The 15,439-nt window shown below is 33.9% G+C and overlaps 1 protein-coding gene across 1 annotated transcript; it reads right to left on the minus strand.

Annotated features, from left to right (window-relative positions):
- Window positions 1-10,166: 10,166 nt before the first annotated feature.
- LOC134281012 (diphosphoinositol polyphosphate phosphohydrolase 1-like) lies at window positions 10,167-14,958 on the minus strand (the record flags this gene model as incomplete). The annotated part of the gene is made up of 2 exons (XM_062763467.1): window positions 14,720-14,958; window positions 10,167-10,322 (listed from the first exon to the last, which is right to left on the minus strand). Coding segments are annotated over exons 1-2 (255 nt in total), but the record flags the coding sequence as incomplete, so codon positions are not given.
- Between the last annotated feature and the right edge of the window lie 481 nt (window positions 14,959-15,439).

Below are 15,439 nucleotides of genomic sequence, written 5' to 3' on the forward strand. Positions count from 1 at the left end.
CAGGAAAGACGGGGCTTTTCGCATAGAAAATGTCATTTTTTCACTCCTATTTGACCCCGCGGGGCAAATCAAAATTCCTAAACCTTACTGCACATCTACATGACACCACCAACTATCTCCAAAAAGATGATTAGGCTACTGTGTAGAGTGTAAGAGGAGTTCAGGGAAGAAAAGTGTGACAGACGGACGGACGGACATGAGTAACAACATACCGAACTTTCTTTAGAAAGTGCGGGTATAACCATGCTTAGTGCTTCCTAGTACTTTTAGTACTTTGATTTTTCACTTGAACTGTAAAAATATGTCAGTGTTGATGCAATAGGTGTATGCATATTACATGTTTTAAAAAAAAATTATGAAATTTTTTATATCAAGATATTTTTTTATACTTCATAAGAATCAATTCAAAAGTTTAAGGTTAAAATAAAAGCATACTAAATTAGGAATGTAAATTTTAAAATTCTGAATTCTTACATTAATTTTCCTTCAAAAGTATTATTTAAAGTTTGTTTTCATCATATTTGATCAAATAAATTGATAATTGATTGCTTATGATTGATTTTAATACCCATAATTGCCAATATATCTACTTCAGGGTAATTTTTAACAAGAGGCCCACGGGCCTTATAGGTCACCTGAGTATCATGTTACAACTTTCCAGCGATTGTATTTGGTACGTGATTTAATCCCAAATGCCATGAAATTCACAAATTTTGAAAGAGGCACCATTGCTTATCAAAGAGCAGATTTCAAAGCATTAATTTATTTTTAGTCAAAGTATCCCCCCCCCCCCCCCCGGTACCCCTGACCCAGCAGCCCTGAAATTATCTATTTTGAAAGAGGCCCCTTTCTTCATCATAAAGCCAGCATTTTTTTTTCTAGGTTTAGTTACGAACATCAGAATGAAAAAGTCCCAAAGGAGAAGGAAAAAAAATTTTTGTTGATAAATCAATTATCAACATTTGTACATTCTTTTTTATGCTATCCTAGCTAACAAGCTCCTTACCACTGGACACATAATGTGCTTACAAATAGGAAAGTAGAACACTTAATTGCTTATTTCATCATCTGCCAGTTTGGGCCAGTTATATAAATTTTGTGATGTTGATCAAAATATATTTTAAAAAATCAATTCTTTAAAACTCTTTCAATATACTAGTATCTTCATTTTTTAAATATGTGTTATGTGAATGTGTAGACATTGTTCTAAAATATACTTGATACCTAAAATTATAATTCCTATCATAAAACAGACAGGGAGTATTGAGGAGTAGGGTGAACATTTTTTCAATTATTTTTCTGGCTGCCACAAACGATACTACATGCTTGTATATATTTGTATATACTTGCTTTTTAATAGTTGATTTTTTTTTTATTTCTTCAGGCTCTTGTTCATTTCTTCCTCAAATGGACTCAACTTCTCCCATAGTTTTATTCATTATATCTGATGCTTAAGAATGATGCTTAGACTGTAAGCTATAACAGAGACCTAAACAATGTCGCTGGCAATAGCTACCATGGGCAGTTTTAAACCTGTGGGGAGGAAAATAATTTACAGACAGATACTTTTGAAACGAATACATAATTATCTCACCAGCATGTCATTGTGCAACAAAGTCGTAAGCATTTTATTTGTCCTTTGAACGGGTGAAACGATTTGAATGGCACTCTTATCGATGAATTTTACAATAAACCAAGCTATCTATCTTTGCACATCTAGCTTTATTTACCCGCCAGGTTCATCTTAAAACCGGTACAATGTAGTACAAATTCGTAAATTTGAAATCTCTTTACTGACTCAAATTTAACATCATGCAGAAAGAAAAAAATGTTTTTTTTTCTGAAAATTCAAAACCTTGAGCGGTGGGTTTGTAAACCTGACAATAAAATAAATCCTGGCTTTAAATATGTAATTAGACCATTGGCATATTAACCAGGAGCAAAGGATAAGATGTTCAAAGAATTCATGCATTTCACTATATAATCATTAGAGCCCCACCCTAAACAAGAACCCCTGACCCAGGGGTCCTGAAATTCACAAATTGGGGAAGAGGCAGTCTTATTCAACATAACTATGGACTTGGTTAGTTTATTTAATACCCAGGAGTAGAGAAGAAGATTTTTAAAGAATTAATGTATTTTCACTATATAATCAATAAAGCCCCGCCCTAGCACTAGAACACCTGACCCAGGGGCCATGAATTTCACAATTTTGGTAGAAGCCACCTTATTCAATATAACTATGTACATGTACTTCGTTAGTTTATTTAATGCCCAGGAGCAGAGAAGAAGATTCTCAAAGAATTTATGCATTTTCACTATATAATCCATTTAGCCCCGCCCTAGCACTAGAACACCTGACCCTGGGACCATGAATTTCACAATTTTGGTAGAGGTCTCAATGCTGATTACAGTCATGCAAACAGTTTGAGTGCTTGATGTCCAGGAGTAAAGAAGAAGATTTTTAAAGATTTCATTAATTTAACAGGTTTTGGCCCCACCCCTCAGGTCCCAGGGAGGCAGGGACCATGAAATTCACAATTTTTGTTTCCCTTCACCCATAGATGCTTTGTGCCAAATTTGGTTGAAATTGGTTGAGTGGTTGCAGAGAAGAAGCTGAAAATGTTCAAATGTTAGCGCATGACAGATGACGCACGACGACGGACGAAAACATCTGATAGCAATAGGTCACCTGAGTTTACTCAGGTGACCTAAAAATAGACCAGAGGAAATTTGGATTAGCATATCTTTATACCCGCACTTTCTAAACAAAGTTCGGGTATATTGTTGTTACTCATGTCTGTCCGTCCGTCCGTCTGTCACACTTTTCTTCCCTGAACTCCTTCTACATTTTACACAGTAGCTTAATCATCTTTTGGGAGATGGTTGGTGGTGTCATGTAGATGTGCAGTAAAGTTTCGGAATTTTGATTTTGTCCCGGGGGTCAAATGGGGGTCGAAAAATGACGTTTTTTGTGCAAAAAGTCCCGTCTTCCCTTCCCTGAACTCCTTCTACATTTTACTCAGCAGCCTAATCACCTTTTGGGGGATGATTGGTGGTGTCATGTAGATGTGCAGTAAGGTTTCGGAATTTTAATTTTGCCCCGGGGGGCAAATTGGGTCGAAAAATGATGTTTTTTATGCAAAAAGCCCCATCTTCCCTGAACTCCTACTACATTTTACTCAGCAGCCTAATCATCTTTTGGGGGATGATTGGTGGTGTCATGTAGATGTGCAGTAAGGTTTTGGAATTTTGATTTTGTCCCAGGGGGTCAAATGGGGGTCGAAAAATGATGTTTTTTATGCAAAAAGCCCCGTCTTCCCTGAACTCCTTCTACATTTTACACAGTAGCCTAATCATCTTTTGGGAGATGGTGGTTGGTGGTGTCAGGTAGATGTGCAGTAAGGTTTCGGAATTTTGATTTTGCCCCGGGGGGTCAAATGGGGGTCGAAAAATAACGTTTTTTATACAAAAAGCCCGTTTCCCTCAACTCCTCTTACATTTTACTCAGCAGCCTAATCATCTTTTGGGAGATGGTTGGTGGGGTCATGTAGATGTGCAGTAAGGTTTCGGAATTTTGATTTTGCCCTGGGGGGGTCAAATGGGGGTCGATTTTAAAATGATGTTTTTTATGCTAAAAGCCCCGTCTTCTCTGAACTCCTCTTACATTTTACTCAGCAGCCTATAATCACCTTTTGGGAGATGGTTGGTGGTGTCATGTACATGTGTAGTAAGGTTTCTGAATTTTGATTTTGCCCCAGGGGGTCAAATGGGGGTCGAAAAATGATGTTTTTTATGCAAAAAGCCCCGTCTTCCCTGAACTTCTCCTACATTTTACACAGTAGTCTAATCACCTTTTGGGAGATGGTTGGTGGTGTCAGATAGATGTGCAGTAAGGTTTTGGAATTTAGATTTTGCCCCGGGGGTCAAATGTGGGTCGAAAAATAACGTTTTTAATGCAAAAAGCCCTGTTTTCCCTGAACTCCTCTTACATTTTACTCAGCAGCCTAATCATCTTTTGGGAGATGGTTGGTAGGGTCATGTAGATGTGCAGTAAGGTTTCGGAATTTTGATTTTGCCCTGGGGGGTCAAATGGGGGTTGAAAAATGACGTTTTTTTATGTAAAAAGCCCCGTCTTCCCTGAACTCCTCTTACATTTTACTCAGCAGCCTAATCACTTTTAGGAGAGTTAAATATTTTGAAAATTATTAAAACATTCAAGGGGAGATGGTTTGGTGGTGTCATGTAAATGTGTAGGTAAGGTTGTCATTTGAAGGAACTTAATTAGTTGATTTTGCCCCTAGGGGTTTGGCAAAAATAGGGGTCAAAAAATGACTTGGTGTTGTTTGAAAGTTTTTTATGCAAAAAGCCCCGTCTTCCCATATAGGAACTTCATTGACCTTGACATTTTATTAGTGCAGTAACCTAATCATCTTTTGGGAGCAAAAATGGTTGGTGGTGTCAGGTAGATGTGCAGTAAGGTTTTGAAAGAACCTTTTTTAGATTTTGCCCCGGTTCAAAAGGGGTCAAATGTAGCATATAGGTCGAAAAATGACGTTTTATTGTGCATACAAATGAAGTCTCTATTTCTTATGGTTCAAAAGTTTGACAAACAGTTGAAAAGTCTTTTTTAATGTTCATCAGAAGCCTAATCATCTTTTAGGAGAGTTAAACTCTCTATTTTGAAAATTATGTAAAACATCCACGTCAAGGGGTAAAAAAGCATCGCATGCTAGGAAACACCTTGAATTCTTATGAGTAATTTATGTACATGTCAAATGTGAGAGTCATATCTCATCTCAATCAAAAGTTATAAGCAAATGCAACATTTTTGAAAAGTAGGTTAGGCTTGACTTCAAGGTCAAGGTCACAGTGTAAAAGTCATGATTTATTTGGAAAGGTCTAATCACAGGTAATAATATACATGCATTATGATATGAATGCCCTAACTTTTCTCTTTCAAAATGATGAATTTATAACAATTTAATTTTTTTGCAAGTTGGTCAAACTTCTAAGTCACATGTAAAAAAAAAAAAACCATGCCATTCTCACAGGTAAATATACTAATACATAAGTTTAATATGAATGTCTCTTCTCATTCAGTAGATATGACCGTGATAACCAAGGTTAAATTTATTGAGACAGATGGACTGAGTCTGACATACAAATGTACATATTTCTATATGAATTGGGTAAAATTGGCCCAGTGGTTCTAGAGAAGTTAAAAATGTAAAAAGTTTTCAGACAAACAGATGGACAACACGTCACGACAGACATTATATGCTAAGGAAACCAAAAAAGCTCAAATGAGTGTTTTGAAAAGGTTACAATATGGTTGGAGTATTTGAAAATTTTTTTTTTTTTTCCTGCAGAGATATGCATGACCAACATATTCATGTTTTATATTTTCTTTAGTGATTTGTTTGTTTGTTGTGAATACATCTTCCCTCATATGGAGACACCACCAAATAATAATGAAGATAAGATGTGTTTGTGAAACACTGATGTCCCAGTATGGAAGCCTATGGCGAAGGTTGAAGTTTCTCAAATATATGTCAAAATCAAAGGTCAAGGTCAAAGGGTTCAAATTGTTAGTATCAGAAGAAAGTCTTGTCACAAGGAATGCACATGTGAAATAAAGAAATCCCTAGTAATTCCTGTTCAAAAGTTAATTGCCAAGGTTAATTTTTTTGTTTAAGTGGTTCAAACTCTAGGGTCAAGGTCAAACATATTTATACCTGTTGACAGTTCACAATGAATACAATATGTCATGATAAGTATGAAAGCCCTAGCACCTACTGATCAAAATTTAGGCAGAGTTTAAAGTTTGGTATTTTTCTTGTAAAAATGTGTATCCCATGTCAAGCGATCAGAGGTAAAAATTAATGGTACCCAAATAAAAGGTCTTATTAAATTGTCACAAGAAATAAACCTATAAAATGTGGAAGCTATTTGTATAGCCCATCCCACTTAAAACTGATGGGCAAGCTAGCTAGGATTTAATTTCTGCAGACTTATAGACAGACATACTATAAACACAAGAAACAAAATATGTATAATAATTAGTCAAATGGAAAAAAATATACTATTTAACTGGAATAACAAAATACATTGTTATTTCAGGGACAGGAAGTGGGTAGGAAGATTGGAATCCCCCCCATCCCCCCCCCCCCCCCCCCCCCCCCCCCCCCCCCCCCCCCCCCCCCATCTGGCATTTGCTTTGTTATTTAAACAAGACTATATACTGTAGCAAGTAAAAAATGACTCTTGACATCCTCTCCCTATAAACTTAGAAAACATTGACCTCACTATCATTGTTTTTTTATTTGTTTTCATTTTTTTTCTCCTGCTTGTCACGAAATTCTGGGCTGGAATTTTTTGACTGAGATGTGAACCCCCCTCCCTACTCCCGAAAAAAATTCTGGATCCGCACCAGTATTGGCAGTAACTGAGTCACATCGACAACGGGAGATAACTTCACAATATGAAATTCGTCTAGTGTGGCATGCGATGATCTTTCACCCTTTTTAAACTTTAACCTAATAGTTTGGGTGTATTTTACCCCCCACTATACTAAAACTTCTACTTACCGACTCCCTGTGTCTCAACTTCATGAAATATAAATCCAATTATAACTCAAAATGAATTAATCCAATGCACACCAGACTGCAGCCATGTGCCATTTTGGCGAACCTTCGTCGATTCCATCACCTTATCAGATGAAGTGGGAATCGGCCGAGGTGTGCCAAATGGTGTTTAATCTATAAATATGATAATGGGTGACGCAACGTGATGTGATGTAGAAATTTACATGTTCACATGTATAGTACAAGAACAAATTTTAATAACCCTAACCCTAACCCTAACCCTAACCCTAACAGAATTTATAAATTAATTCATAACAAACGATATTAAATTTTAACAAACCTTTTCCATCTAGCCTATTCCAAAAAGTATGTGCTGTGTGATTGTGGTGTCGGGGGGGGGGTTAGTAAATTTAAAAAGGTCCTATTATGAGCAAAACATATATCAAAATCTAATTTCAGACGGGGATCCAGAAATTTTTTCCGGGGGGGGGGGGGGGGGGGGGGGGGGTCCACCTCAGTCAAAAAAAAATCCTATCCCAGAAATTGACAATCAAAAAAAAACTCTAAAGTAAATCTCACCCAAACGTCAAAAACCTATATCGTGGGGGGTAGGGTGGGAGTAGTGGTGACTTCTATTGCCACAAATCAGTTTAACACTTTTCATACTTATTTTACACATATTCGTGTTTACCAGGGGGGATCTGCATTTTCCAAGGGGGGTCCATTGTAACTTTTTCCTTGTTTTAGTATATACATTTTTTAACCTTGTAAATTCCAGGGGGGGGGGGGGGGTCCTGACCCCCCCCCCCCCCGACAGATCCGTGCATGAATTTACATCATTAATAAAATTCAGACTGGTATATAATGAATTAAACATGTATAAAATAAATATAAGAGGTTCTGAGTTATAGGTCACAGGGTCTGAGAATTTCATACTCAATTTGATGAATACATGTAAATTATAGAATTATTTTGACTATTTCTTGGGAAAGCCGCCCAATATGTAGGAGCGTGTATTTAGAGGCAAACACCTTAGTGCGGGTATTACTGTCTCATGACAGCATCTAGTTTTTCATTACTTTTTCATAGAATTGTAATTATCGGTACTCAGAAAATTTCAGGGAAGGGTCAACTGAACCCATCAAGGGGCTACCGAATTCACAAATATGGAAGAGGCAATGTACCATGTACTTTTTTACTAGTCTTTATGATCAGTAAAACCTAACCCTAACCCCTGACCCAGGTGCTTTGAATTTTTATTAATAATTTTGGAAGATGTCTCCTCAGTCATTATAACCAAAACATTAATTAAATTAGTTTATTGACTAAATACAAAGTGCTAATTAAACCCAGATTTAAGTGATCATGCACCTAGGATTTGAATTACCGGTACCTTGAACCTTGGTTTAATTACCAAACATTTTCTACAAATGGTCAACATTTCTGAAACAATATGCTCTTGAAAAGAAATCAATTCTTTCAGAAAATCAAGTAAAAAGATTACTTTTTTAAATTTACGAAAAAACTATCGGATGCAGATTTATTAATCAAGTCAATGGATGCAACATTACTCGTCATGACCAGATGTGTAATGAAAACAATGTGTAGATACTGACAGATTCCTAGGGGAAACCAACAGATTGAATGTTGGCAAGCACTCACTCTTCAATTGAAATTCATTTATTTCTGCTGACATAGATGTATTTGACAAACTCAGCAGACACCTAGGCTTTTTTATATGGGTACAAACAACAGTTGCTTTAACAAGTTGGCAACCCACATTTTGCTGTCTCTATCTGCCTGGAATGCTAAAACTAACTTTATAATACTGCTGCAGTCTAATAAAATTTGGGATACCATTCCCGTTCTGCTGGATACATGTAATCTTCCAGTGATAAAATGGTCCCAGTAAGTGATAGAATACTGTGTTTTAATATTCTTTGAGAAAGGAAATCAATGAAGTAATTATCAGTTCAATAACTCCTTCAGCCTGTTTACACAAATATGGAGTCTTTATTAGTGACACTATCAGCTTCAGAGATAATCTAATAAAGTATGGTTCAATGGATTCTGTTATTGCCAAAAATTGCAAAAATATCAGATATTAATGATATATCCAAAATTTTGGCTTTTAACAATCAGATACTTTAACAGTGTGTTAAAAAAAAACAATAACCAAAAAAAAATTACATGAGGCCCATGGACCAGATCTTTCACTTGAGCAAATATTGGCTAGGAGAAAGGCAGGAATTCATTCTATACCTTTAGACATAGACAATAGATGAGAAAACAAACTGGGTGCAGATCGAGATGGGCTACACAACAATATCAATATTCTGGTATATCGCAATTTGTTGACAAAAAAAATGTTTTACAAGTACCAATACACTGGCAGAATTCTTGGGATCTGAGTCAAAGATGAAAATTTTAACTATATATTAGAAACGTTTTCAATCGTGCCAAACAGTAAGGTTGCTGTTGTATGGTTGCAATCTGTTGCAAAACTGTAGAAGAGAAATCAACAAGAACATTCTTGTTAATATCTATTTATCATAGCTAATACTTTTTGCTTATGAGTGGAGGTTTATAAACAAATTAAAAAAAAATTAAAAAAGTTAATTTTTATTGTTATTGAAAAAGTTGTGATACATATCTCAATACAGTTAAAAATACTGCAGTATATTGCAATAGAAAATTCACAACCGATACTTACTTTAGGGACTTTTATGAATTTTATTACTTGAATTCAAGGCCAAATTCTGTAAATTAAGAAAGGACTTTTAAATGGTTAAACTGTTATTACATCTTTAAATTATTTTTTATCAATATTTCTGAGTGCCCCATTCCCTCTGGTCATTAGCTATATTACATTATTTAAAATTGAAATAACAAACTGACATTGTATTTATGAATAAATATTGAATTTAACTAAATCTAGTTTTTTATTTTAATTTTTATTTCTTTTGCAAATATTTCTTTAGGGTCTTCATCATCACCCAAGTATACAGTTGATTTTTAAACTGGACAAAACACCTTCAAGGCTTGGGTGATTAAGATGCAATATGTGATTCAATTATCTTGATTATGAAGAACAGCACTTTTAGTTTTAGGTCCCATTTTAAATAGGTATCAGTAGCATGCAGGTTTTTTGTAATATCTCAGAAAACAGCAATTAACTCTTAAAGAGAAAAATTTGTAAAGATACATGTATTGCTGTTCCTATTTCCATATAATGTTGATGATATTATTAAAGCCCTACTGAGAGATTGTTTAACAGAAGCATCTGCTCTTGTGAATACACAGGAGATAACCATGGTTCTAGGGATATAACTGCTGTCAATCAGTGCAACATGTGGCCCCATCGAGACATCAAGTAGATAGTGCGATGTTCCTCTTTTCTTATCATGCACTTTCTGCATAGGTCTTGTACATACGGTAATATGCCATGCGTACATCAGTATCATTTTGTATGGTACGTTATATAAAACCTACAGTTATATAAAACCTACACTAGTATGTAGAATTGTCACAACACACACATGCTTTATTATACCCCCAGTGCCCCTACTACCACAATACCTCAAACATGCCCAGGTATCTCCCTAATGTCCCCCTGACCCCCGCTTCCTCTAGGGCCTCTCTTTCAGCGGTGGTGTGCGACTCTTCGGTGGGCTCCATTCCACCACCTGGCACTACCCATTTTTCCCTGTCTTTGCTACTTGTCACAAGAAGAAGCTGTAAAATTGATCAAAGAACAATTACATGCAACATGTACAATGGCATAGAAAAAGATTGAAAGTTGTAAAAAGAATGAATTGTAATTTTAACCATGAGTAAGAACATAAAATAGGGTTTTTAAATTGGTCAGATTCTCTCTTTTTGAAAATTAAAGTTAAAAGGTTGGTAAGCCAGACAATGAAAACTTTTTAAAGAATCAGTGATGGAAATAAAGTGTAATATTGCAAATAAATAATTTGTATATCATCAAGAAATGTTGTATGGTGTATAAGGAAAAGATCTGCCACATAACTTCTTTTTGACACTTGGTTGTGACTTGTCTAGCAGATTTATAGCAATTTCTACAAATTTGCTATAAGATATTTTTTTCTTTTGCAATAAAGAAATTGAATTGATAAAAGCAAATATCATGGGTTTCAAAGAACATTATTTTTATCATTTTTTTTTAATTGAATGGAAAACTGACAGCCATAGTGAATATGTTGGATATGTTATACATATTCTATATGCTTCAAAAACATATATGACTGTAAATCTTGAAACCTTGCTAAAAAGGCCCGATTTTCACGTGGATTTCAGCTTCTTATTCTCACACGCAGCAGTGATTGTCTGAACAAGCCAATATTGTCAGTTTTTTGTATAAATATACGCTTCAATGCAGCTCTGTCCCGGATTTTCAATACGCACGAGATTTTTGATTATTTTGTAAAAACAACAAAATTCCCGTTTTTTATAATGCTCTTTTTCTGCTCGCTAAAGAGGGATTTTAAATTTGTTATGTATGGCAAATAGCCTAACAGCAAAGCATGTGTTGCTAACCTGTTCAAGGATTTTGAGCAGAGGTGGTCAAATCAAAAATCTTTTTTTCCCTGTGGAATTTTCAGAATTTCATCACTTGGATCCTTTCAAATTCATATTTTCATTCCTTTCTTTTGCAAAAAACACACAGAGCCTGGATTTTTTATATTCATTTTTTTGGGGGGACAGTTTTTTAATAGATTTGATTTCAACTCATCAACATTATCTGTGAACTGATATATCTCTTTTCCCTACAAAATAAAAGATTTTCTGAAAATACAAAAACTCATAAATGTGAAACTTAAGACTTGCATATTTGTTTCATTTAATTCTGCATCATAGGCACTGCCATATTTTAAAGCATAATCCATTTCAAGCCTGTTTCCCTTGCCCGCCATGTTCAAGATGTTATAGGTGAACAGTTACAGGATGAATGTTTCAATCTTTAATTATTAAATGTAACGTAATTTCATTGCAGACACTTAACATAATAATTTAACAAAATTTTCATTAAAAAGGACATAATGCTGTACAAATAGAAAACATCTTGACATATATCTCACAATTCAGCGATTGCCTCCATTTTTTTGTAACTCACCACTAATATCGCAGTTATGACGTTAGTAAATTTATCCTCTGGAATATTCCTTGTTCGAAATTCTTTATTTTCTTACATCAAAGGTTGAAAATTAAATTATACGCTAATAATCCTCCCACTCTACCGATTCACTTTCCAATGTCTCGCGCGTTATAAAGCTTTGCGCCTTTTAAAAAGTGTCATGCAGAGCTAATTAAGAAATAGTTTCGAATTGCCAAGATTTTTGTTTAACAAAAAATAACAAACACTATCTGAAAAAATTTTTCACTGAAATTAATTTTTTTTTAATTAATATAAGTTATATCATTTATTGAATTGGATTTTTTTACATTATACCTGTAGAGCCGTAGTTTCGTATTCAAGTATGGCCGCCTCCATATCCGGCCTGACAACAAATATCTCTTGGAACCACTCTCCCCAAACTGAGTACCATAATGCTATGATTTTTATAGGAGAATAAACTACAAAATACGAATGTGGTTCATGTCATACTCAAATATTTCCTAATATTCATTTTTACACACGATGGACAGAAAAATGTGTTTTAATTTCATCAAAATATAAAACTTTTACCCAAGAAGGCAGCTTCAACGGACGAAAACCTAATTTTTTATTGTGGAAAAAATTTGTCAATACGTATTTCTAAAGATTATGAAATTTTTCAGACTGTAAGTCTGTTTTATTTTCTTACAACTTGTTTAAAGTTTGACAAATAGAGAAAATTCGCACAGGACAAAGTTGTGTCGTGAAAAATGAGCATAATTTAAAGCACAATATTAACATAGTTGGCCAATTTAAATGATGCGGGAAACATTGTTAATTCAATATGAGAATAAAATGCTGTCAATATTGATAGAGAGAATGTTCTTTAAATTACGACATAATTTAATTAAAATCTCCCTTCTAGAAATTTTCATAACAGTTTTATTATCCTGAAGTTTAGTTATCAATTACATGATCATGACGGGTGTGTGTTTAACCTCTTATGTTCCCCACTACGTCTATGATGTCACATACTTTCAAAATCAAAACAAAAGCATTTTATTAATTAAATCAGGGGCTGGTTCAACAATTGCATCTGCATGCAAAAGTTGTATTATGGGAGTAATAATGTTTTCTAAAATTGTTTGTGAAAATTATTTTTACATTTTTAGAATAAAATTCAAGAACATTCATTACCTTGAACTACTAAGTTTTTATCATAAACCGAAAATTACCAATATTCATATTTGTTCATCATTTGTTCATGAACTATGAATTATGGAATGGTTATTCAGTAATTTTATTCATATATATTTTATGAACCTGTTACAGAATGTAATAGATACTTCTATAACAATTATGAACACACTCATAAAGGTTCTTAAAACATGATTTATATTTATATTTATATCAATTACCATGACATCATACTGATATACCTGTATACCAAATTTCATTTTATTGGCAACGGTTGTGAAGAAAATGAGTGGAAACTAAATGGACTGACAGTGTTCACAGACTTTTAATGTCTATATATAGCAATATGTACACCTCCCTTCTAAAACAATTTTTGATGAAAAAAAATCATGGATTTGGTGTTCTTGAAATTTTTTAAAGATATTTTAGTATATTTTAATGCAAAAATTGATCCCATTTTGTGTCCCACCCTACCCCCAAGAATTCTGATTTTTTGAAAATCTTGTAAACTACTATAAATTTAGGATGCTTCCAGATAAATATCACCAGCCAAGCCATGGCTTTGCTGTCCTTAAAAAAACTTTTATAAACCTTAAAAAAGACTGATTGGTTAATGGCTTATCCTGATTGACAGCAAATTGTTATCAGGAAAAAAAATCATTGTAAATATGATAATTTTGTTGATTTTCCAAAACAAATCTGGTACTTTGATTACTTTCCACTTAAAATCATGTCTGAGCACATAAATAGTTCATTTAATTTATAAATAATGTGACAGTGAGTAAATCTAAATCTACATTCTTAACTAGGACATTACTTGTGACCCACATTTTATGTTGTCTGCCCCATTTCTTTCTGTTCTGCATGTCTCTCTGTCATTAATGTATATATATTAGGGATGGCAATTGTACAAAATTGCTAATTGGTTAACCGCAACACGTTCCAACTGATTTACACGGTTAATCAAATCAAAAACACTTTTTTTTTAACAATTTATTTTTTCAAGTAGCTCTATTAAGTATACACAAAAAGACTGAAAATCTTGAACTTTCTTTTTGCATTAATAAATTTATTTAAAAGTATAATATAAACAAAAACTATCAGGACAATTTTTTATATAAATTGCAACTTTGGACAAGAAACATTTTGGAAAAACATGAAAAAGGCATAGAACAAATCATTGATAACATTTGAGAGCTAAAATTCTCAAGTTTTTTTTGGTCAGAAACAAAAGCGGATAATAATAAATATGCCTTTCATTCAATTAACAAATTGCGTTTTTAATTGGATAGATATTGAAAACGAAAACATTTTACCAATTAACAGAGCTTAGGCCATAATAAAAATATTAAAATGATTCTCATCCCCGCCCGCCCCGATTCTATATCCCCTCCTCAATTTCTTTATTTCTGTTTTTCTTCATTTTAATTCTGATCATGATCGGTATTCATCTACCAATCACTTTTGTTTTAAATCCTGCAAAGTCAACATGATTTTGACAGCTGAAAACATGGTAATTGCTGTAATACATGCGTATATATTTTAAAAAGGATCATTGGTTGAAAAACATTGGTGATGATGTGAAGTAGGAGATAATTGAACATGTGTTTTACTATGTTTTTATTCCATGTAACCTACAAATAAGACAAACCCTATGCATTGAACTTTAACAATGTTTAATTCAAAAAATCCAAGTTCATTCAAATTTTAGCATTGCACGTTTTTCACATGTGAAAAATTTGACCATATCATCTTGTCTAAACAAATATATTTTAATATACTAAATATTAAAAATTAAAATCAAAATAAAAAACCTCACCTCCTCCTCTTTATGATCTTTGAAGCACAAGCATGCTGCTCGTCGTCTGAATCCATCCTTGTCATAAGTTCTTATCGAATTTGGTTTTTCTTTCACCATGTCAAAAGTTTCCAATAAAAGAACCCCCCAAAAATTATGTCTTAATTATATACTATCCAGGTTCATATTAACATCGCTTATGTTGAATGTTGCAACCAACGACAAGCATATGAAAACGTTTCCCAGAGATCACACTGTATACATCCGGTTCCAAATTGACGTCTGCTTGGAGGGAACATTTAAAAATACGAAAAAGAAATATATGGCTAAAGAGAAGTTTAACTAATAATCGCAGCGCACGTGCATGCACTTTACCGCTAATTGCTATATGCATTTGTCCCAAAATATAAATGAATACGTTTTTCCTGAAACTTGAGGTTGTTGCTCATTAGAAATATGCACTGTATGCCATCCATGCAGAGGATAAAAAAGTGTTATGTACTTTTTAAAAAAATAATTTTTCCATCTTCAAAACATCTATTTTATAATTATGTCAAATGCAAGATGACCTTCAACTTTTTTTTCGTTAACTTTCCTTATTCACCTGCATTACATATATACATAAAGTGTTTAAATCTCCCAACTTATTCGATACTCAAGAGCATGCTAAATTTTGTAACCAAGTCAGGTTACTGACAGATAAGTTGTTGCTACAAGGATTTCAACAATCTCGTCTAAAGT

This window comes from Saccostrea cucullata, unplaced genomic scaffold, assembly GCF_032062105.1.
Source record: "Saccostrea cucullata isolate Sc308-1 unplaced genomic scaffold, CSIRO_AGI_Scuc_v1 ctg5168, whole genome shotgun sequence".
Lineage (NCBI taxonomy): Eukaryota > Metazoa > Mollusca > Bivalvia > Ostreida > Ostreidae > Saccostrea > Saccostrea cuccullata.